General features: G+C 46.9%; 1 protein-coding gene across 19 annotated transcripts in view; it reads right to left on the bottom strand.

Moving 5' to 3' along the window:
• Nucleotides 1-24,211, bottom strand: part of Ablim1 (actin binding LIM protein 1) — a 294,059-nt gene that overhangs the window by 98,957 nt on the left and 170,891 nt on the right. For all 19 annotated transcript variants that reach the window (XM_028880968.1, XM_028880957.2, XM_028880971.2 and 16 more), the window contains exons 3-4: nucleotides 13,121-13,304; nucleotides 10,371-10,480 (exon numbers count right to left, since the gene is read on the bottom strand). In XM_028880968.1, coding sequence (XP_028736801.1) covers nucleotides 10,371-10,480; nucleotides 13,121-13,304 — 294 coding nt within the window. The remainder of the gene's footprint in view (nucleotides 1-10,370; nucleotides 10,481-13,120; nucleotides 13,305-24,211) is intronic.

Raw genomic sequence — 24,211 nt, 5'->3', positions numbered from 1 at the left:
TTTATGTGTACCACATATGTGCAGGTACACGTGGGGGCCAAAGAGCATGGGATCCCTGGGATCTGGAGTCACAGGTAGGATGCTGTCTGATATGGATGCTGAGAAGAAAGCCTGAGTCCTTTGTAAGAGCATTGCATGCTTTTAAACCCCGAACCATCTCTCCAGCTACTGGATAAGAATTTGCTAAAGTACAGGCCATTCTAAACTGTGTATGTACAAAATGACTCTAAAGTAGTAAGAAGTATTTTACCAAATGCCCAGGAAGCGGTAGGAACACAGTGTGGAGGTTAAGGCAAATGAGCAGTTTTAAAAAGCACTAGCATTGGGAGATGGCTCAGCCAGCAAGATGCCAGCCATGCTAGCCTGAGGGCCAAACCTCAGCACCCATGCAAGAGCCCAGTGTGGGTGGTATCCACTTATAACCCTGGCCAGAGGAACAGGGAACGAAACAGACAGATCCCAGGAACTTTCCAGCCACAGTCCATCCAACTGTGAGCTCCCGGCTCAGTTAAAGATCTGGTCTCAAAAAGCATATTGAAAGCTCTAGAGAAAGACACCTGACATTGACCTCTGGTGTACACACACACACACACACACACACACACACACACACACACACTTGCACACATATGCGCATACTCACCTACTCCCCCTTAAAAAGGAATTCACTGTGTTTAAAGAAGTTTTAATTTCACCGGAAAATTGAGAGAGCAGAGAGATTGCCCATATACTCCACTCGATGTGCTTAGCCTGCACCACTACCAACCAGAGTGGTACCTGCTCTTGCTGACACACGCTGACCAATGGATGCATCATTACCACCAGCATCCACGGCTGATCTGTGTTTGGACAAGTTTAAAATGGCATTGCGGATTATAGCATCACACTGAACAGCAGAATAGCTCCAACACTCCTACAGCACCTGCCTGTTCATCCTCCTCCCCTCAATCCCTGGCATCCTCTGAACCTTTCGACTGTCTTCATAGTTAAGGTCTTCCCACAATGAAGTGGGAACTTGTGAGCTGAGATTTCCCTTTGTTTCTGATAGTCCCCACTAGGTGGCAGCAAGGATTTGAAGACGGACGAGCCTTGGAACTTTATTTATTTATTTAACAAAATAAATTTCAAAGATGGCTTTTTGATTCTACAAATGGAGATGATTGGACTTAGCAAGGCCATCAGAGCTTGCCACAGTTTACTGCGGGAAGCAGGAGGACTAAGAAAATGGGTGGCTGAGGAAGGCTGGAGAGCCGGGAAGACTTGAGCTCCTGACCACCTTCCACTCTTCATTCCCACATCTGTGAGCTACTGATAATAACCACTGCTGTGCTACATTTCAAGGTTCTCTGCACAGCACCAGGCCTGGTACAGGGAGCCAGGCGACGCCCTCCCTCCTTCCTTGGTTAGGGGCCAGAGCTGAGACTAAACCCTGGGTTTCTTAATCTCAGCTCACTCTTGCTCTCTCTCCTGGCACCCTGATGCCCACCTGTCACAGAGCCATGGAAGAAGCTGAGACACAACTTGGGAAGAATGAACTGCCCCCATCTCCTGCCTGAGGGCTGAGGCGCAGGCAGGCTGTGCACATACGGCCATTTAGCCTGTACAATTATTTAGCCCATGTCTTGCAGTCTGGGAGCCTCTGGTCTAAACCATTGAGACCACCATGTCCTGCCCGTTGCCTCCTGAAAAACAGAACAGGTCATCCAGGTGCCTGAGCCCAGCCAGTGAGCAAGAATGAGTGAGAAGGAGAGCCGAGAGCTAAGTTCCTTTCAGCCCAAGCTTTAAGACACACACCAAAAAAAAACCCAACAGAGATATCTCTCAGATAAGACAATATCACCAGCTGGCTGAGTATTGTGGTATATTCCACAGCAACAACCCACTGTTCTCTGGACAAAGCTACGGATTTCAGCCAGACGTCAGCTGTGGAAATGGACAAGGGGCAGCAAAAGGTTTGTGCTGGATGGTTCTCTTCTTCCTGCTCAACCCAATGAGGCTCTTCCATGAAGAACAGCATGTCCTACTCTCCAGCTTTGCGCTTTTTTCCAGTGGTTGAGGAAATTGTTTCCACATCACCAAAGCAGCTGCTGATAAATATAGAGAGCTGGTGCTGGTGCTGGGATGACAGTCAACATCAGAAATAGGTGACTATGGAGCAGCGTCGAGGACGTAAGGTCCACTGGTGACAGGCCAAAGGGAAACAATGACCAGACAGGGAAAGAGAGCAAAACCGGAACGCCCAGCCCGGTGCCTCGAGACCTTCACTCCTGACACCAAGAGCCAGGGCAGGCAGGGGTCTGGCTGTTCACAAACAAGTGAAACTGACGCTCAGGTCCACACCTGGCTCGAATTTTAAATCATTTTGTTCAAAGGCGATAAAAAGCCCTAACAATGGGGGTTCTGCCTGTTTGCCTTCACTCTTTTTGGCAGAGGATCACAAACACCTGGGCTTTAGAAGGATTTAAGTTGATGGAAAAGACATATGGTTCTCAGGAAGGACGTGCAAGTCTGTTGAGATGTTTTCTGGAAAAGAAGGCTGAATACACAAAGCCATGGAGCAGGGAACAAACCACCCAGCAGCCCCACCGTCTCAGACTGCTGCTTTCTACACACCTGTGGTCACTCAGGAAGGTGGAGGCCTCCTCCACCCATGGATATCTAAGATGGGAGCTTCCTGCACACAGACTGGGACCCCTTCCTAGAGTTTCAGTTTTTTGTTTTTGTTTTTGTTTTTAATGCATCAGTACAGAACAGAATACCTTGGGTGCTGAGAACATCCTTGCAGGACTTTTTAATGACAAAAGAATCTGCTCCTATTGCCCACTTGCCTCAGAAATCTGCAAGTGAGATCCAGGAGGGAGCATGGATCTACCTGCCCCTTTTCCAGACCCATGGCTCCATACTTTGATATTTTTCCCCCTTAGTTTAAGGAGGGTCATCTGTGTGGCTATGACTGGTGAAGTCTTGGTGTGACTGTTATTGCTGCATGGAAAGGTGACTGTTTTTACATGTTAATTTTGGATCCTGCGACTTTGCAGATGTGGCAATCACAGCCTTGTTGCTCTAGTGCAGACTTCCAGCTGCAGTGAACAGGAGCAAAGACAACAGACAGCTCTGCCATGACCCTAATCTTCATGAGGCAACTTCATTGTCTTCTCCATAGGATGACACCGACCATAGGTTTGCTTATATTGCTTTTACCATATTGAAGTATACTGCCTCCAACCCCACTCTAGGTAGGACTTTCATCAAGAAGGATGTTGGATTTTGTCAAAATCCTTTTCTGCATCTATTGAGATGATCGTGTGCATTTCAAGGGAAAAAGTACAAATTTAAGTTCCGAGGTTTGGCTAATACAAGGTTTTAAGCTTTTAATAAATTCTATTGTTTTAACAGAGCACGGATTTCCCAATCTTCTGAAATAAAATGGTGATGGGAGAGTCTGAGGAAAGTTACTCTGAGAGAGGTGGGGCGGGGGGAATTATGTGGAAGGGTCAGGTGCTGGTAGATACCAAGCTGCCCACAAGCTGTCTTCGACACGTTGCCATGCAGATTCCTTCATGAGCACAGCTGCAGGGGGCACTGAGTGACTCTGCTGGGCACAGGACACCCAGCTCCCGAGGGACCTGGTGTCAGAAGTCACCCTTCTCATGCTCTATCCACTGAGTACATCTTGGTTTCTAAACTGGCCTTCAAAGGTCCTGTGCTGCTAGTTTTGTTTTGATTTGTTTTGTTTCAACTTGATACAAGCTGGAGTCCTCTGGGAAGAAGGAACCTCAGCTGAAACATAGCTTCCATCAGATTGGCTTGTGGGCAAGTCCGTGGGGACATTTTCCTGATTAGTGACTGATGTGGGAAGGCCTGGCTACTGTGGGCAGCACCACGCACAGGTCTGACGAAGGGCTCAGCAAGCCACGGAGAGCAGGCCAGCAAGCAGCCTCCTCCACGGCCTCTGCTTCAGTCCCTGGCCCCAGGTTCCAGCCCAGAGTCCTGCCCTGACCTCCCTCAACAATGGACTCTAATCTGTCTCCCCAAGTTGCTTTTAGTCATGGTATTTATCATGATAATAGAAAGCAAACCAACATAGGTCCTTACTTTTGAGATGAAAATAATCTAGATTTTCCTTATATTCTTTTTCATCAGTTTGGCCCAGAGTTTCAACACCCTTAAGGTATTTGAAAATCTTCCCTTGACCAAAAAGTCTCCACATCATTTGTCACGTCTGTCTATCAAGTGGGTATTGCTGGATGCTGACCTTTACCTTCATCCAAGCGACGGGATGTTGCCAGGTCCCAAATTAGACACCTGGGAGTTGACAAATAATGGCTGGTCCAAATCCATGTTTCTTATTTAAACCAGTGAGTCCATAGTTTCCCTTTAGTATGTCTTAGCAATGCCATGGGGACAGGATCAACATGAGCCGGAGCGAGCCAGGCACGGTGGTGCCGTGCCTGTGGCGTCACAGCTCGAGAGGTAGAAGCAGGAAAAATGACCTAGAGTTCTAGAGTTCCAGGCCAGCCTGGGCTACGCAGCAAGACCCAGCCTCAGAAACAAACAAGTGAAACTGAACAGATAAGACAGAGCACAACCAGAATGCAAAGACACATCCGTTAAGCTGAGCACTATTTGGGGATTATTTCAAGATTACATTTGTTTATGTGTCTATGTGTGTAAATGTGCGAGTTTATGTGTACCATGTGCATGCTTGTGCTCCTGGGGGCCAGCAGGTATCAGATTCCTGGAGCTGGAGTTGCAATGGCTGTGAGGCGGCTGACATGGGTGCCGGGAACTGAACTAGGGTCTTCTTTCTGCAAGAGTATCAAGCTGGCTTAGCTGCTGAGCCATCTCTCTAGCCCGGGAAATTAACTTCTGGACACTATGCTGCCATTAGGCAGAAAAGCACCATGAGATCAGAAGACGCATAACTGGGTCGGGGAGACATGTATTCCACGCAGATCCTGTGCGCTCCCACTCTGTGGAAAAGGGGGTCTCAGTGCTGTTAATGACTTAATCACGGAAGCTAAAAATGACAGAGAGATTTAGGAATGCTTAGGTGTTGCCTGAGTAGACAGCCTTGAACTAGACCTTCCCTCTGTGCCCTGCTGAGGTCAGCTGTGCCCTTTGCCACCTTGATAACCACAGTGGAAACATCACAAGTCGGAGCAGTTCTGACCGGCTATTTTAAGTGGAGTTTCTTGTTGTCTTTGGAAGACAATACAGTGCAGCAAACACACTTTGGTGGCCCATGACAGCAACACATCGTCAGCCTTTATCAGGGCAGCTGAGGGCAGCTGTGGCAGCGGCGACCAGCTAAGTCCTCAAAGATGGAATTGGCACAGGCACCCCAGCCCATCTTTCTTCCCTGTGACAGAGGCTTAGGACCTGGGGCTACTTTGGTTAGAGTTTTCATAAACAGAGACGAATTGTGCCTGTCAGACCTCCAGTTCAAATCCTTTAAGCCGTGTTCACAGAATACCACAAGTAGCGTGTGACTTCTCAAGGTGACTCTCTCCTTTAGCTGGCTTAGGTGTGGTTCTTAGTGTTCACAGGGCCAGGCTTCCTTCCAGTTCATTAATCTAAGAGTCCATGGCCAGCTTTCTATGGGTTCTGGGGATTTGAACTCGGGATCTCATACCTGAGCAGCATTAGCTGCTGAGCCATGCCACTGGGCCACCGTTCATGTGAACGGATAAGGCATCTGTCATGGAAAACAGATGAAAAAGGGCAAACTTACAAAACTGGAGATACGCCACGACAATCCAGCAATCATCGCCTGCACAGGGACTTGTTGTCAGGACTGTAAATCATAACTAGCTGGGATTCCGAAGCGGCTACTCATGTAACCCTGCGAAGGAGCCCTGCTCTCTGTCCATCCAGGGGCGGGGTCACGGGGGACGGACAGACAGAGGGGACAGGTAGAGGTGTGGAGGGAACAGCAGAGGCAGGGCCTTGCCCAGGCAAAAGTTCAACAATCCCCTCCCAACCCGTTCGTGTCTTTAGAGGGAACATAAAGACGGCTGAAAATTATCTCACAACTACGAAAAGCTGCTGCACCGAGGAGAAAAGTCAAATAACCAGGAATGCCTCCCTCTCCCAGAGAGCGAACACACAGCTCTCTCTGAACAGATTCCAGTTCTGTCCAATCACTTTGTGTCCTGCCACCTGTGGGGTTCCAACTGCAGGCGGAATAATGGTGCTCTAGAGCGGTCTGTGTAGAGGAGGGAAAACAGAAAGACGGGCTTGGGTGCATTTGCGTGGGCGCCTCTCATGCCAATCCACCAAACCCACGCACAATCAGACTCCAGCTAGACAGCCTTTGGGGTGGAAGGCTGCGTGTAGACAGCCGCCCACTCCTGCTTGGGTGCCTGAAATAGACAGGAGCTCTGAGGAGATGCTCATCTGGCCCTTCGACTCCAACCCATGGGAATCTAGCGGCCAGTAAACTCTGGAGGATGGTGTGGCGTGAGACTTGGTGGACAGGACTGTCCTTCTGTCCATCAGGCTTTTAAAAGGCGTGAATCAGCTAGTGAAGGAGTTTAATTATGATGTCCCCACAGCCGGACATGTGCCTTTGTTATCACCTCCATCTGAGAACATGTAGAGTGCTTGTACCTGATTTGGGGCAATAAAGTAGCATTCCTGGCATACCCTAAGCACTATGTGAATGCTCAGAAAACAAGTCGGAGCCAAGGGTAAGAATTATTCTAAGGTGGAAGAAGCGCTGAGACAGATTATTTTGTATTCTCCCCCCTCCTGGCCTCTGTCAGTCTCCTGTGGTCTTTGCTTGCTACTCAGTGATCAGGAAAACCAGCCACAGACTGTGCAATGCGGCCGTGGCTCAGAGCCTCCAGCTCTGAGAGAGGCGGTGGCTGGATGATGGAGCCACAGAGGCTGTGAACGGTAACCACAGGGAGTTTCACACTAAAAGAAAGTCAGGCCCTGCTTCTCAGCAAGCCTCGTGCCAAGTATAAAAAGTCTTTTTTTTTTTTTTTAAGATAGGAATGGCTGTCATAGCAGAATAGTTTTGAAGTTGAGCAATTCTTGGAGAACTACAAATAGCAACCAAATGTCTTCTAATTATGTGCCAACGGCATTCAGAAAGTTGCTGAAAATTCCCATTACTCTAGACTCTGTGGGCCTGCTTAGTGTGGGGACTCGGCACGTGTGTACTCAGACATAAAGGCTCCCCTTCACAGATGGCCACAACACCTATCAATACCTTTTGGTACTTGTCTAAATAGACAGGAACATCTTAAAAATAAAAATGAACGAGGCAGTTGCAGTGAAATGGGATTTCATTGAGCGGAAGCAGAGGAGAAAATAAAATATGGCTCAACAATTTGTACACAAGCAATTATGGTTAAAGCTAGTATTAAAATACAGTGTTTTTGTTTTTGCTTTTTTGAGACAGGGTTTCTCTGTGTAGCTTTGGAGCCTGTCCTGGATCTCGCTCTGTAGGTGTTTTTTAACTGGTTACAGTTTTATACTTAATTAAGTTTTTATGAATATAACATGGATGTCATACAAAAAGAGAAGACATAGATGAATCCAAAATTTTTATATTGGTGTCTATTAATTGTATAAAACTATGAGTTTCAGTGTGACATTTTCATACTTGAATATAAAGTAGAATAAAAATTAGAATCCATTAGATGTGGCTTTCATAGGACGGCAAAAGGCTATGCATGGCTCTAAGGGAGAAAAGTCACCAAAAATCTTACCCAGCTGTGAGCCCTGTGAGCTACGACCAGCACAGCCAGATGTGCCCGTGAGTGCTACAGCGGCATGAGTGCTGTGGGAATAACCAACTGTGCTTCTCGCCTGGCGTCAAGGCTCAGTCCACAGGAGGAGATGCACACCTGGCGTGGAATATTCCCTTACAGGGGGTGAATATTTGTCACTGTGATTGGCTTAATAAAGAAGCTGACTGGACAATAGTTGGACAGGATAAGGTTAGGCAGGAGAGCCAAACTGAGAATGCTGGGAGGAAGAAGGGCAGAGTCTGGAGTCTTGAGCAGTCGCAGAAAGAAGCACGATAGGTGTGCCATAATGAAAAAAGGTACCAAGTCACATGGCAAAGCACAGATAAGAAATATGGGTTAACATAAACGTAAGAGTTAGCTAGTAACAAGCCTGAGCTATTGGTCGAGCATTTGTAATTAATATTAAGCCTCAGTGTGTTTCTTTGGGAGCTGCTATGGGACAGAAACTTCTGCCTACAGCCTAGTACTGTAAATCTGGCTGAGAAATCATGGCTGGGAGCTCATAGGCTCCATGGGAGAATTTACTGTTACTATTCTGCTAAATAGACACAGTACCATATTGCCTATCAAATTTGTATCTCTATACTCATAAATTAGTGCGGCACTCACCTTACCAGAGAAGTGCAGAGGACATTAGTTAAAGCAGACACTCACAAACTGGTCAAAAGGCATAGATTAAATGACTGGGGGTGTTCAGCCGTCAATGGGGCATCTGTACCATACTCCTTCCCCAGAAGGAGGAGGAGGATATGGCAGCGGCATTAAGTTAGGAGGGGTGGATGTAGGGGGAGTTACAGAAAGGAGTGGAAAGGTGAAAATGATCAATTTGCACATATGTATGTATGAAATTCTCAAAGGATTAATAAAAATATTGTAATTTCCTAAAGGAAAGAAAAATAATCTGTCGAATCGGCAGTGCATGCCTGTAATCCCAGGATTTGGAAGATGGAGGCAGGAAGATCAGGAATTCAAGATCATTCTTGGGAGTTCAAGGCCAGCCTGGGCTTACATGAGACCCTGTCTCAAATATATATGTATTTCTCATTTTGGTAGAGCTATGGCCACACAATGGAGCATGTTCCCAAATTGCATGGCTTGAGGCAAGTGGAAGCCATTTTAGAAGAATCTGTTTCAGTTTCCTTAAACTAAACAATTGAGAGTATTAGATAAAGCAAAAGAGAGAACAAAAATCCAGGCATCAGAAGACTGGCATCTGCCCTCACCTGTCAGTAGAGGCCTTGAGTGACCTTGAGTATGACCTTGAGCCTCCATTTCCTACCTAGGAAAACAGATAGTTGACCTACAGGACCTCACCAGTGCATCATGGGAGCACGGCCTCTCCCGCCACTGTTCCAGCTGTTGTCAGAGGAATTCTTCTGAGGGGTTTGCTAACATATTGTAAATTAAGCCCTGCTAGAGGATGGGGGACCAGTCCCACCCAAGGTGGCTCTTTCAACAGTGCCCAGCTGTTTCTCTGAGTAGAGTAGAAGAGCAGTGAGAGACCTGAAACCACACCACAGCCCTGGCCATGTCTTAGAACTATCTACTGGGCTCCTTACCGGCTGCCACCCCTAGTGGTAGGTCCTAGAAACACACTTGTTCAATGTCTTGTCATGTGTACATTGTGTATTTTCTTCTTTCCTCCCAAAGGTCAAAATCCAGCCCTTATGCAGATGGTCAGGACATTCTTATATTTAGTAAGTGGAAAATTTCCATAGAAATGGGAATATTCGGGTTCTCTGCTATAAACCGTGTAGGATCTGTCCAGAATAAAACATGCTGCCCTTACTCTCAGGTACTAGGACTCAGAGAACTAGAAGGGGTATTATTCCAGGTCTCCCTAGGGCTGTCAAAAATCCATAAACACTAATATACAAACTAGGTGCATTTCCTGATACTCAGGAAAGAGCTGAAACAGCTTCCCATTTCAGTCCCCAGAGCTCAGAATATATTGACTTATAATAGTTACTAATTGATCTGTCCAACGTCATTCCCAGTTCATATGTTCATAAAGAGTCTATTATGGGGGCATTCTCTCCGGATTCCCATAGGTCAGATGAAAACTCATCATAAAGAATTTCAAATCCACTGGCACATGTATACTGTCTACCCACACTTACTTAGCCGTTGGATTCTACATGGGCTTTCTCCGATTGCCCCCTATAAAGAAAACCTTATCTTACACTCTGGTTTCCTTCACATATTCCCCATTCTGTGGGAATAGGTCCATGTGCTTTCACTAGAAAGCAAACTTCCCGAGGGTTAGAGAGTTCATTTTGCTCAAGGTTATATCTTCAGTTTGAAGGATGATACACATTTTAGGTAGTCAGTAAATATCAAATAAATGTGAAGTTTCATAATTATTTTCCCTTGCTGGCTGTCAAAATGGACAGCCTGATGCCTAATTCCATTTGGGTCTTTTTGATACAATGATGATGCTTCTCTGCCTGGGTTTTAGGAAACACTGCATGATGTTTTTCCGTAGGGAAAAATGCCCTAGATAGGACTACATTTGGTGTTAGTGAATAGGATTTTCAAAGGAGGCATCTTCCTGAGCTCCCGTTGAACCACAAAGGTGTTTCTGTTGGTGGCTGCTGGGACACTTACTGCTTGAGCAGGTGGCTTCTTTGGGGCTGGAAGACATCGGCTGTGCACAAAGTTGACAAAGACAGTCTCTCCCATTGAATGTGACTCGGTCTCCGGGTGGAAACGGGCGCCTGGAGACAGAAAGACATTTGCCCTCAAAGTCATTCCAGCAATTTCACTCTCTTTCCTTACTCCTTTGCCTGTTCCCCCTCGGGTGCAGATTGATTTCTTGGAGGCGCACCAGCCTGAATGCTTGAAACGTAGCCATGCCCCAGCCCGCCAGCTGGTCAGGGGCCAAACACACACACGTGCTGCATTATGAGATGAAGAGAGAAGCTCCCTGGTTGGGTAGTAGCATGATCTAGTTCCATCCTGCAGCAGAGGAGTGTCTGCACAAACCACCTCTCAGGGCCACAGAGCAGTGACTTCCATAGGAAATGCTTCATGAAAAGACATTTTAAATGCCATGGATTCCCACTGAAGCTTGGGACACATCCCTACGAGAACGGCTTACAGGGGAAACGGGAGCCTTTTTGGTCCCCTGTGGCTTTGGTAGCTATACTGAGTTAGACTTTGTCCTTTTTAGACATCTGAATTTGCAAAGCACTGGGGACCCAGTCTCTCCTAAGCTACAAGTGATAGGACAGGCTGCTACAAACATCTGTGTGAGAACTAGTAGCCTGGAGAGATGGCTCAGTGGTTAAAAGTACTTGTTCTTGAAGAAGACCCAGGTTCAGAGGCTCCCAGTATCCCCACGGTCACTCATAGCCACCTCTAACTCCAGGTTCAGAGGATCAATGCCCCTTTCTGACCTCCGTAGGCACCAGACATGTACATGGCACACTTACATGCAGGCAAGCATTTATACACATAAAATAAAATAATTTTAAAAATCACTACCAGTCTCCTTTTCAGGAAGAAAAGTTCCTTTCCTGCTAGACATTCAGCACAGAGCACCACATATTGCACCTTCTGTAGGAATGTTAGGTCTCCGCACTTGCTTACTTGCAAGAAGCTAATTTACCAATCGCTTTTCATCAATGTGAGTTTTCTAATGTGGGTCTTTGTCGATTAGGAAATGTGGAACTCCCCGGATCAGAGAACATGAATGAGTCAGAAACCTGCAGTCTGGGGCAAATCCAAGCTTCCTGACCTGCATGTACTTTCACAGCCCTTAACTCATCTCTCCATGGCCTCACGCTGGTAATTGACCATAATAAACACTCACAGGCACATCTGGACTTAATACCACCAATATGACTGGTACCAGTCATCAAGTGTGTATGGGAATATTACAGTCTCACACCTTTGAATGTTCAAAGTCCTTGGGAGACCAGTGGCTCCCTCTCTGAAGTGGTACCGTTTCTTTTACTGGATAGATAAAGAGGCCACAGGCAGGGACCCGCAGGCAGGGGCAGGCCTCATCGACCCGACTTACAACTATGTTAATAAGTAAAATTACATTCTGGTGCTGCTGCAAGAGGGCCCCTTGCTTTATATGCATTCACTACACCTGGACAAGCTTCTCGTCCCTTCTCTGAGGAGAATATAAACACAATAGAGCAAGCATGGGTTCTTTGGTCTCCACTCAGGGACAGGACCTGGGTTTGGCAATTAAGATCCTCGGGGCACTGTCCACAGCTGAGCCAGTGTTCTTGTGAGGCCCTGACAAGTGGGCATTTACGTGCAGTACCCCCAGAATGTAGCTGAGTAGACCTTGCCTGAGTCTAGACCCCAGTTCCATTCACTGCAGATCCTCTATGGTACCAGCAGCTAGATTCTGTGTGCCCAAGAGAGTCAAAGCCACCTTCTTTTTGTAACACAACAGTGCACCCCTCCCATGCCAGTCCCCTCCCCTCAGACTGATCATTTTCATCAAGCTGTGCTATACAGATACCAGCCATCAGCGATAGTGTCTCTTTAGGCTTTGGAGACCATTTGGTCTCTGTCATAATCCCTCAATCCTGCCACTGTACCTAACAGAAGTTCTAGCCTTATGCAAACAAATAGACAATAAAACTTTCTTTAAAAGAAAGACCTACAGCCATGAAAAGTGGTGCATGCCTTCAACCCCAGCACTTGAGAGACAGAGGCAGGTGGATCTTGCTGAGTCGAGGCCAGCCTGGTTTACATGGTGAGTTCCAGGATAGCCAGAGATGCATAGTGAGACCCTGTCTCAAAACAAAAACAAAAACAAACAAAAAAACCCAACAACAAAACAAACCCTAAAGACTAATGATTCGACCCATGAGCCATTGCCAAATTACAGTAAAGATACCATTTCATCTTCAGAAAGAGGCAGTCCTGCTACATTGGCTGGGCTGGTCTTGGGCTCAAGCAATCCTCCCCCTCCCTCTCCTGAGTGCTGGGACTATGGGTCCATACCTCAATGCCCAGCTAGAAGAGCCATCTGAAGCGTGCCCACGTAATCACCTGCATTTCCCAATGACCTTTTCCTTCCAAGCAACCGTCCCTGTCCCTTTTCCACTGTGTTGTCATTACCCACACTGTCTGAAGTCCCTTCAGGCATGAGGTACAGCCACTTAACAACTGTCACACTGATTTACAGAGGGTACGAATAAAGTTTTACGACTGTACTGCACTTTAACCAACAATGATAGACAGCAAGAAGACATGTCGGGCAGGGCTGTTTAAGACCTCGTACCACCCAGGACCACTCAGGACCAAGGAGGCTGTGAGATGCTTTAGAGGCTGAAGCCAGCTTTTTTCTGTTGGCGCGAGCCCGAGGCTTAGGAAAGATGGCCACTTACTTGCAGATGGTACAGGCAAAGCAGTTGGGATGGTAGGTCTTGCCCAGGGCAGTGACCACCTCGCCCTCCACGAACTCCCCACAGCCGTGGCACCGTGTCCCATACATCCTCTGGTAGTCCAGGGTGCACAAATAGTCCCCGTTCTTTATGAAGAAGCCGCCTTGGGCCAGGTCGCAGCCGCACACTGTAGAAAGACAAGTTCACAGCTGGTCATCGCCTGCCAAACTTCTGGGCAGCGTTTGCCTTCTGCCAGATGCTGGTGGCTCCCTGTGCTCTCGGCAGTCCTGGGGTAGGGGAGGGGACTGTCACAAAGAGCTATTTATTATCAGGCTTTGCTTTTTCTGCTGCCCCTCCCCAGGAGCTATGCAATACCTCATACAAGTAAAATCCACTGGCTGGGTCTCAATGGCCTCAGTGGTATGTCTAAGATTCAGCGCCAATCAGTCAGTCTTTGATGGAAAGATATGCTGCATTTGGGCTGTCTTGGATGCCAATCAAGGTGTCTCTGGCAATGTCATTAGGAAAGGTGCCCACAGCTTGTCCACACAGCTACCTGATTTAGGCCAAGATAGTTGAGTAATAAATTCCTGCTATAGCAACAGAGGCAGCTGAAGTTTCCAGCGACTGTTTTCTTACACTTTGGAAATACTTCCCCTAAGCAACCAGGGCTTGTATTGTCTCTGTGTATGGCAAATGGGACACACGGATCCTGTGTGTGTCATATAGGGGGAATGAAAATAGGTAGGCCAGAGAGGGGCAGAAAGGGAACAAGTCCAACAGAAAACCGTCACTCGTGATCTCAGGACATGCAAAAGAGGACACTTGGTTGGGTCTGGGTTTTGCAACCCTTTCCAGGCTGTACAGCTGTGGATGACAGATGTGGTGTAGAAAGTGGTGCCAGGGACCTGGGACTAATCTGCATGTTCAGACAAAACCCAAGCAGCTCACAACTTGTCCACAAATAAAGCCTAGAGCAATAACAGTTATCTCCTGCCAGATGCCAGGGAAGGGACAGCCAGAGCTGGGCCTCTCCAACCTTAGCTTCTGCATCCCAAGGTTAGGTGACTCTCCTAGGAGGAAGGGCCACCTCAGGAAAGCATCTAGAATCCTTCCTGATTTCTTATAAATAGGTAGAGCAGACCCTCAGGCCAGGAGAAAGTGAGCTCGGTCATTACACTGCCCTCCTACGGATTTGCAAGAACACAGGGTTACTCTGATTAGTGCTCATGATTCATTAATAGTCTTAAGATGAGTGGGGTCATATAACTGAAGGTGGGGTTGCAAAAAGAAATTAGAAACAATGAAACGTTTCTGAACATGAGGCAGAGGCATGTGGGTCTTTGAGTTCAAGGCCAGTCTTGTCTACAGATTGAGTTCTAGGACAGCTAGGGCTACACAGAGAAACCCTGTTGCAAACACACACACACACACACACACACACACACACACACACACAATTTATGAACATGTAAGAACCAAACTTAATTCAAAATCACATGCGCAGTGAGTCTGAGATGGCGGTCTCCCATGGTGCAGTGTAAGACTTCCCCGTGGTCTTGCGTCTGAACAAGATATATGCACTTTGTGCTGTGCCTGCCATCAGCCACACTGGCCAAACGCACACTGCGTGACACAGCTCCGCTCAGGTTCACAACTGCACATGTTGGGGATTATAGTGGGTGTTTTACTGTACATACAATGTTTTCTGCACTTACAGAAATATAATGGTATAATAATGGAAAATAAAGACATTTTCCTACTGTCATTATTCAGCATTTAAGTATCAAATTAGTATATCTTTGGACCAAACTGTTTTAGAGTGTTTGTTTTTTTTTTAATTCCTGATTCAGTTGCTGACTTGATTTTCACAAAGAGCAACCATTAAATGATTTTTGGTTTGACTTTAGGACAGAATTTCCAATAACTTCTGAAATGGCTTTAAAACACACCTGACATTTTGTACTATGTATTTATGCAACGTGGCATTCTCAGCACTAATGATTATAAAATCAAAATATTGATGAACTCTGAGAAATACTGAAGATGCTCTTTGTCCTGCAGCTCAAATGTTCAGCCAATATTTAATTCTTTATGTAAAAAATAAACAAGCATACTAGCCTATTAGTATACAAATTTACTTTAGACTTCAATAAATGGTAAAAATATATGTATAACAATTGTTTTAAAATATATTTCTTTATGATTTATTATCAGTAAATGTTTGATGTATGTTCTTATTTTAAACTTAGCTACTCAGAGTAGTATAAAAATTTCAGGGTGTTAAGGGCTCAAAGTAGGGAAAGGTTAAGAACTGGGGTCTAATGAAGCAGTGTTAGTTAGCACAGTGAGATCATGACCTCAGAAACACCCCCACCCCCATCAGTCAGGATGACACAGAAACCACAGACAAGCTTTCCATGAGGACTCACTGGTCCTAGTTTAGACCGAAGCTTCTGGCTTCCTTCTTGAAAACTGTAACTAAGTAAACTAAGCTGATGGCCAGGGACCATTCGCTGGAAAACACGCACCCTATAAATAATGCTGTGATCACATTCTCAGGAGGGTTTTCTCCTCCTATAACTGTAGGCATCTCTTACTGCATCCAAGGTTTTCACACCAAGAGCTCAGGGACTAGCCTAGTTCTGACTACAAATTCTTACAGCAGAGATGATCCTCCGTGGGTGGGGTAGGTAGGCGTCATCACAGAACGCTCAGAAAGTCATCCTTAGGGATTTTTTCGGTATGCACCTTCAAGATGGCAGGGCACTTTATGGCCAAGAGTCTTTATCTGTACTCTTTTGGATTCTCTTTAGGAATCCGCAAACACAGCATCTAATATAATACAGAGAATAATACAGTATAATTAAGTTGAATCCCGCCTCATACTTGGCAAGTTCCCACCAATTCCACTTCTGGGAGTCATCGGCAATTCTGATGACTCATTGGTTCCTTTAAACTTGTTTCTCATAGCTGTGAGAAGCGGCAGTGTCCTCAGACTCCTCATCCCCTTAACTCTCATTCAGTCACCTGGGCTGGGAATAAAAATCACAGATGCTTCATGAAAAGACCAAGGTGAACTTCGTGCTGATACAGACCACATAGCCCATCTTAGAGCTAAACTGAACCCTTTAAAAGTCCTTTCTGCTTACCACTCCCGTGGGGTGCCTCTTTGTCTGTCTGGCATGGTTTTGTGAAATGGACACACACTCTCTTTAATTAAACTGCAACTTTGAGGACCTAACATAGCCTTACAAAACGACCTTGCAGCACAGTTGAGAGATGACAAACTGTGCCCTCTGTGACTCAGTCGGCTTTTCTCTGAAATTCTAAGCCAAGCCAGTTTACCCAACAGCTATATTATTGTTAATGGCGGCTTGGATAACAAGACAAACTGTTTAAGGGGCAAGAGTCTACGGCACACACGCCAGGTCGTGAGAGGAAAAGCCCACGCAGCTGAACTTAGAAGCTACTTAACCTCATGGCATCACCTAAGATTTGGATCGTGGTGACGCAATTGAAGCCTCTTTTTTTTTTTTTTTTTTAATCTCCTCCTCCTCCCTCTGTTCAGTCTCCTCCTCAAGGACCCTAAACACAGGGAGCTCCCAGACACCATTTCCTTCCCCATATATCACAAGGTCTCCCTGGGAACAGACCTCTACCTACGTCAACTTCAGCGATCTCTGTCTATAGCAGTGGTTCACAACCTCCCTTTAATACAGTTCTCCCTGTTGTGGTGACCCCCAACAATAAAATTATTTTCATTGCTACTTTATTACTGTAATTTTCCTATATTATGGATCGTAATGTAAGTATCTGATATGCAGGATATCTGATATGCGATCCCTGTGAAAGGGTCATTTGACTGCAAAGGGGTCTTGACCCATAGGTTGAGAACCAGTGGTCTATAGTTTGTGACCTGCAAGCTTTAGACCATGGTTGTAACTGATAGACAGCATGCCCACCTAAAGTGTAGCCTCTTCCAGCAGCCCCATCCTCCCAGCTCCTCTGTGGTACTTCCACCCTGTAAAAAGGCTCCTGAGAGAGAGAGAGACACTTTTGTTCCCTGTCTCAGTATGTCTCCAGCAGCATCTATTCTCACTGTCTTATACCATCATTTTCAAGCAGCCAGGCGAGTTCCCCAGTGAACATCTTTGGGATCCATTCCTCTCCCTAACTTATTGCTGTAGCATTGCCCTCCTGCAAGAAAGCAATCTCATTGATTGGCTGATTGATTGATTGATTGATTGATTGATTGACGGTTTCGTGAGACAGGGTTTCTCTGTATAAGCCTTGGCTGTCCTGGAACTCATTCTGTAGACCAGGCTGGCCTCGACCTCACAGAGATCTACCTGCCTCTGCCTCCCGAGAGCACCACTACCACCTGGCGGAAGTAGTTTTATTGAACCAGTGCTTGTCTTGTCAGGAAAAGAATTCACTGAAAAACCCGGGACAGCCCGAGCACCCTCCAGTGGAACAGACAGACTGTAAATCAGGGTTCAGTGAGTCAGTGGGGCCGGCAGGACAGCGGGTTAGACCAGTCATCGCTGGTGATTTACCACTACATGATAAGAACAAAGGTCACAGAGTAAGAACTTTAAGATCTCGATGCTTAGAGACCTCTACACATGTTTTATACACAAGAGAGAGCTCACAAAGCAGGGCTATTACATTGACTCCCTCAGGAAGGTGAAGAAGAATTAACTTTCATACACCTGCCAATCGGCCCTTTTAAAAAATTTCCTTTTAGTTGTGATAACACACCTAGAACATCTGATCACAATCTTAGTCATTTTTTAAGTGGATAATTCAGTGGCGTATGTGCGTCCACACGGTTGTGGTAGCGTATGCCATCCATCCACAGGATCCGGGGAAAGGACCTCCTTTTGAAAAGCTGAAACTCGGTACCTATGAAGCAAGAACACCTTTCCCAGATCCCTCCAGTTCCCTGGACACCCTGACTCTGCTCCCTGCCTCGGTGAACCTAATTTCTTTTTTTTTTTCCTTTTATTTTATTTTACAATACCATTCAGTTCTACATATCAGTCACGGATTCCCTAATTTCTTAACACACGCACACGTCAGTGGAAGCTCACATTTAAGATAATAGTGTATTAAGAACTTGGGGTGGGGGCTGGGGAGACAGCTCAGCCATTAAGGGCACTGTCTGCTCTGCTAGAGGAACTAAGTTCAATTCCCAGCATCCACACGGTACCTCACAACCATCTCTAACTACAGTTCTGGGGGCCCAGTGTTCTCTTCTGGCCTCTGCAGGCACCAGGCACACATGTGGTACACAAACATACATGTAGGCAAAACACCACTCACGTAAAGTAAAAATAAAATAACTTTTACATAATTAGAAGAACCTGGGCTCAAGGCTGAGGAGATGGCTTGGTGGCTAAGAGCACTTACTACTCTTTCAGAGGATCCAGGTTCTGTTCCCAGCCCGACAGGAGGGCTGACATCATCTGTAACTCCTGTTCCAGGGGATCAGATACCTTCTTCTGGTCTCCACTGGTGCTACGCCCATGTGGTGCACACGCACACACACAGGTGCTACACCATGTGGTGCACACACCTTCACACAGGTGCTACACCATGTGGTGCACACGCACACACACGGGTGCTACACCATGTGGTGCACACGCCTTCACACAGGTGCTACACCATGTGGTGCACACACCTTCACACAGGTGCTACACCCATGTGGTGCACACGCACACACACGGGTGCTACACCATGTGGTACACACGTGCACACACACAGGTGCTACACCCATGTGGTGCACACACATACACACAGGTGCTACACCATGTGGTGCACACGCATACACACAGGTGCTACACCATGTGGTGCACACGCATACACACAGGTGCTACACCATGTGGTGCACACGCATACACACAGGTGCTGCACCATGTAGTGCACACGCACACACATAGGTGCTACACCATGTGGTGCACACGCCTTCACACAGGTGCTACACCCATATGGCACACGCACACACACAGGTGCTACACCATGTGGCACACATACATACACATAGGCAAACACTCATACTCATAAAGTAAAAATAAATAAATCTTTTAAAAAAAAAACTATGAAAAACTTGGTCACAGAGCAAAGGGAAGGAGTCACATTCTTGCAGTGTCAACCTGGGGCATTTAGTTAGCAGCTCACGGGGTGAGTTTATTATGCAGGAACCGTGTTTGACAAGCTTTTACTGTTGACTAAAGAACCAAACTGGATTTTGGTGCCTTTTCTGTTCAGGGGCGATTCAGATGACCAGCACTCGGTCTTCTCATCCTGTTGGAGCCTGGTCAGCACCCCCCTCCTGCCACCTACTCCCCCCGCCAGCCACTCACATCCCCTCTCCCACCACCTCCTCCCCCTAGCCACCCCCCCAGCCACCCTCCCCCTCCCCCGCAGCTGTCTGCAATAGTCTGGTTGGAAGGCCCACCCTCCTATGCCTCCAGTTCTCCTTGCAAGCAGCTTTACCACGCTGCAGGATCCCTCGCTAATGAACAGCATCCGCCCTGACACACTCATGCTGTGTTTGTAGGATAGGCATAGAGATTGCCCTCTGACTCAGCCATTATTCTTTCTACCCAAAGTATCTGAAAGTGAATATTACATGAATTTCAGAATTTTAAAACACACACACACACACACACACACACACACACACATATGTGGGTGCCCACAGAGGCCAGAAGAGAGGGTCTGGCCCCCAGGATCTGGAGTTACAGACAATTGTGAGCCGCCTGATGTGGGTCCTGGGAGCTGAACAGGATCCTCTGGAAGGACATCAAGTACTCTTAACTGTCAGGCCATCTCTCCAGCCTCGTTATTACTGTTTCATTATTTTGTGTACATGCATATGCACACACTACAGCAAGTGTGCAGGTCAGCAGTTTGGGAGAGCTGGCTCTCACCCTCCACCAGACCCTGAGGCTGTCATCTCATTGGCCCTTAACTCTTTTGCTTTTAAAGGAGCTTCATTCAGTACTTTTAAACGAAAGCACAAAGCAAATGTTTTACATCTTCATAATCACAAAAATCTCAGTTGGTGAGGTTAAATTCAAATGGAAATATGCATATTAACCTAACTTTAACATAATTCTAAGGAAAATCACAGATTCTTCTCATTAAAACCCCAGTCGGCCAGCACAAAGGCTCACAGCCTTTTTTTTCCAGGATCAATTATTAAATCCTGCCCTGCTTCCCCATCTCGAAAGCTGTGCCTTGTCGACATTATGCTCTTGAATTCCACTCCACACACCTCCGAGTAAAATTTACTGGCTGAGTGGGGATATGTACATCCAAGAATTTTTACATAAAAGTTGTGAAATTAGTAACAGGCACATTTTTAAGAAGCTTAAACCTTAAAATAACGAACGAACAGGAGCTGCCTGGGCTGTAAAAGTACCACGGAACAGGAGGGGAACAGAGTGGGGAGGGGAGGCGGCAGGCCCGGCCGAGAGCAGAACTGTGCTTCGGTGGGTGAGCAGGGCTGCCGAAACACCTCAGGCCTTCCCGAGGCAGCAGCTCCATCTGACGCCACAACAAACCCATCCCCTTGACATGCCACCAAGGTCAAGGCTTCATAATGCCAAAAAGGGTCAGAGTTAAAGCTGGCTGAAGGCGGGTCCAGGAGCATCAGGCCGAAGACCTTCCCCCCATCTGCAGCAGGGGGGCTGCCCTCTCTCTGCAGGCTGCTGATTGCAAGTGAGCCTGGCCAGTTCACTGCAATAAGAGCAGACCTGGGAAACATGATCCTTAGGAATTTTAATGGCGGACCAGCAGCCTTTGGGGGGTCCTCTCTTCACTTTTGAGGGAAGATGCTGGCCGCTGTCCAGTCAGCCCATCACAGGACATGAAGAGCTGGGACTGTAGCTCAGTGGCAGGACACTTGCCTAGTATATGTGAGACCTGAGGTGCAGTGCCCAATACTGCCAAAAACAAACAAACAAACAAACAAACAAACAAAAAACAAAGAGGAAGACCCCACAAGGCAGGGCATGAGGGGCCTTTCTGAGCTTGCCCCGGGGGGCAGGGGCATAGAGCCTGGAAGGCTCTCTCTCCTTTATGAGCACGCAGGCTATGAGCTCTGGAAATGGTACTTTACCTAACAGCCTATTCTACCCTCCCGGTACAGAGCATCGCTGCCTCCTGGGTAGCCATGTGTGGAGACTCAGATGCGATGGAGCCAGGGAACAGGACACCCCCACATCACTCTTGGATTATCATTGTGAATAATGTTTCTTGTCCTCTTCCTCCACCTACTTTAATTTTACTGTTTGCTTCGGGGGATGGAGTCTCCCCTGTGCAGTCACACTGGCCTTGACTTCTCTGGGCAGCCCAGGCTGTCCTAGAACTCACACCAATCCCTCTGCCTCAGCCTCTTAAGTGCTGAAATTACAGATGTGTGCAGTCACACCCAGATTTCCTCCTCCTCTTTTTGTTGTGAGTGTGTGGTGCACATGTACACAAGTGTGTGCACACGCACATACACTTCAGAGACAGAAGAGTAGACCTGGGGTCCTGTCCCTCCACTCTCCATCTTCTTCCTCTGAGACAGGGTCTCTTGCTGAACCTTAGCTAGGCCGGCAGCCAGCAAGCCTGATGATGCTCCTGACTCTGCTCTCATGGGGTCACAGGCCTGCATGGTCATGTGGGTGCCGAGGGTTCAAACTCAGGCCCTCAGGCTTATGAGTGAAGTTCTCAGCCAGAGAAACCTCTTCCCAGCCCCTCTGGCGATTTCTTTAAGTCCTTTCTTATTACTTTTCTGCAGTTTTTCTTTATCAAGACAAGGAAGGCAGCTTGTATCAGTCTTCCCCACCTCTCAGACTTCCGTCAGTGCTGGGTGCAGAGCAGTGAGTGTGAAGTGACTGAGGAGGTAGCTCAGAAGGGCCACTGCTGTAGCTCAGGTCTCAAAATAGCTGCACAACACTCTCCAACAATGATGTGCGGGGGCAGATCCTGCCAGAAATAACTTCTGCAAATGCTTGGACTCAAATGCTAAGCCTCAAAACCGGATTGTAATCGCTTTTCAGTGACTTCCAAATGCACATCAAAATCAATGATCATGTCTGGGAAGAGAAGACACTCACAAGGTCAACCAGATAGTTGAATGGGCTCCAGAGCAATGCTTTTGGGGGTTTCAAGTTAACTCAGAGTTTAGATATATGATCATAAGAGTCCTGGCTAGAAGGGGCCTTTTTGGAACCTCTGTTTATTAATGAATCTAAATCATTGACAGCACAGTATTTTAGAATTTGTTGTGAAATTTCATATGCAAACAAAATTGTTTACAGGCAGGTCAAGAAACAAAGGTACCTCCCAGAATTCAAAAACTAACATGAAAATCTTTTACCACAGCAGAAATTACCTTAACATAAGCTTTAGGGCTGAAAATAAGCACAGGAGATACATGGATGAGGTGGGGATACAGCTCAACTGTGGGTGCTTGCCTCACAAACGCAAGGCCCTGTTTTGATACCAAACACTAAAGGAGAGAGGGAGAAGGAGATGTCAAGAGAGGGAGACAGGGAGGAAGCAGGGAGAGAGGGAGAGAAGCTACCTATGTTTACAATGACTGACCTCGCTTATGCCCAGGACTTAAATCTCACAGTAGGCCACACATATTGGATCTGTCTCTCCTGCCCCTCCCCGTTCCTGCTCTTCCCCTCCGCCCCACCCTCAACTGAACTATAGCATCTCTGCCTCCTCTGAAATCCAGTGCATCAAGGAGAAAGTTCCGTGTTTCTCTGAGAACTGACCCCACGGGAAAGGTAAGGCCACAGACACATGCCATTTGAACCAGCAAGGAGTGGTCCCCACGGAGTCTATCACATCTTCCAATGAGCTGCTCTGAGTCTATATGCTGAGAGTGACCTCTCCCTGGGCTCTTCCATCTGAGTCTCTAGCCCTTCCCCAGAACCAGCCCGTCTCTCTAGTCCAGCCCATCCTCCCCTGGGGATGCCGCTAGCCCCACCCAGCCTCAAGTACGGTGGCTCATGCCTGCAACCTGGAACTCAGGAAGCTGAGGCAGGAGAAGGAGCTAGAGGACAGACTAGGTGGGCTACATAATGAATTCCAGATCAGTCTGGGCTACAGAGTAAGACTCTGCCCACTCCACTAAAAAATAGAAAAAGTTCATCATTTTAACCACTTTCCAGATAAATAAATAAAAGTATAGCTATCTCTTCAATAATTAAGTAATAGAAATTTACTTTAAATAAAACTAACTAAACAAACACAGAAAATGCTTAGCTGGATAACCAAGCCTCCTCCCTTCCTCCAATTGTTATAGCCTCCACTCCATGAAAAGCCTCGGATTCTGTAAGTGCACATTTCCATATGGGATGATGCTGATCTTAGAAACATTTTACAAACCCTAAAACAGCAAAAAGTGAGTGCTGCTGGAGCTGGGACATTCTCCTTAAGCCCTTCCCACAGAACCCGGTCTTTTAAAAAGACTAACTCCTAAAAGTACATTCTAACTCACTACCTTACAGTTAATAGTTTTAGATAAACACTTCAAAAGGGGTGTGTGTGTGTGAGTGTGCACGCACACCTGTATGTATGTGATTATAGTGTTGTGTGTGTAGGGGTGTGTGTGTGTGTGTGTGTGTGTGTGCGTGAGTGTTCACACACCTGTATGTATGTGAGTAGAGTGTTGTGTGTGCAGGTGTGTATTCACGCACCCATGCCTAGCCCAGAGGAAGACACTGAGTGTTCTGTCCTGCCGCTCTCCTCCTGTTCTTTGAGGCAGGATCTCTCACGGCAGCTGAAGCTGGGCTGGCAGCTAGGAAGCCCCAGGACCTCTGCCTCTCACTTACACAGTACTGGAGTCACTGTCTTAGAGTTTCTATTGCTGTGATGAACATCACGATCAAAATCAATCTGGGGAGGAAAGGGTTTATTTCAGCTTATCATTATTAGTCACACTCCATCACTAAGGAAAGTCAGGGCAGGAACCCAAGCAGGGCAGAATCCTGGAGGCAGGAATGATACAAGGCCACAGAGGGGTGCTCCTGTAGGCTTGATCCTCACAGCTTGCTCAGCCTGCTTTTTTATAAACCCAGG

This window comes from Peromyscus leucopus, chromosome 1, assembly GCF_004664715.2.
Source record: "Peromyscus leucopus breed LL Stock chromosome 1, UCI_PerLeu_2.1, whole genome shotgun sequence".
Taxonomy (NCBI): Eukaryota; Metazoa; Chordata; class Mammalia; order Rodentia; family Cricetidae; genus Peromyscus; species Peromyscus leucopus.
The sequence above is the reverse complement of the archived record's forward strand: the minus strand, read 5'-3'. Positions and strand labels throughout refer to the sequence as shown.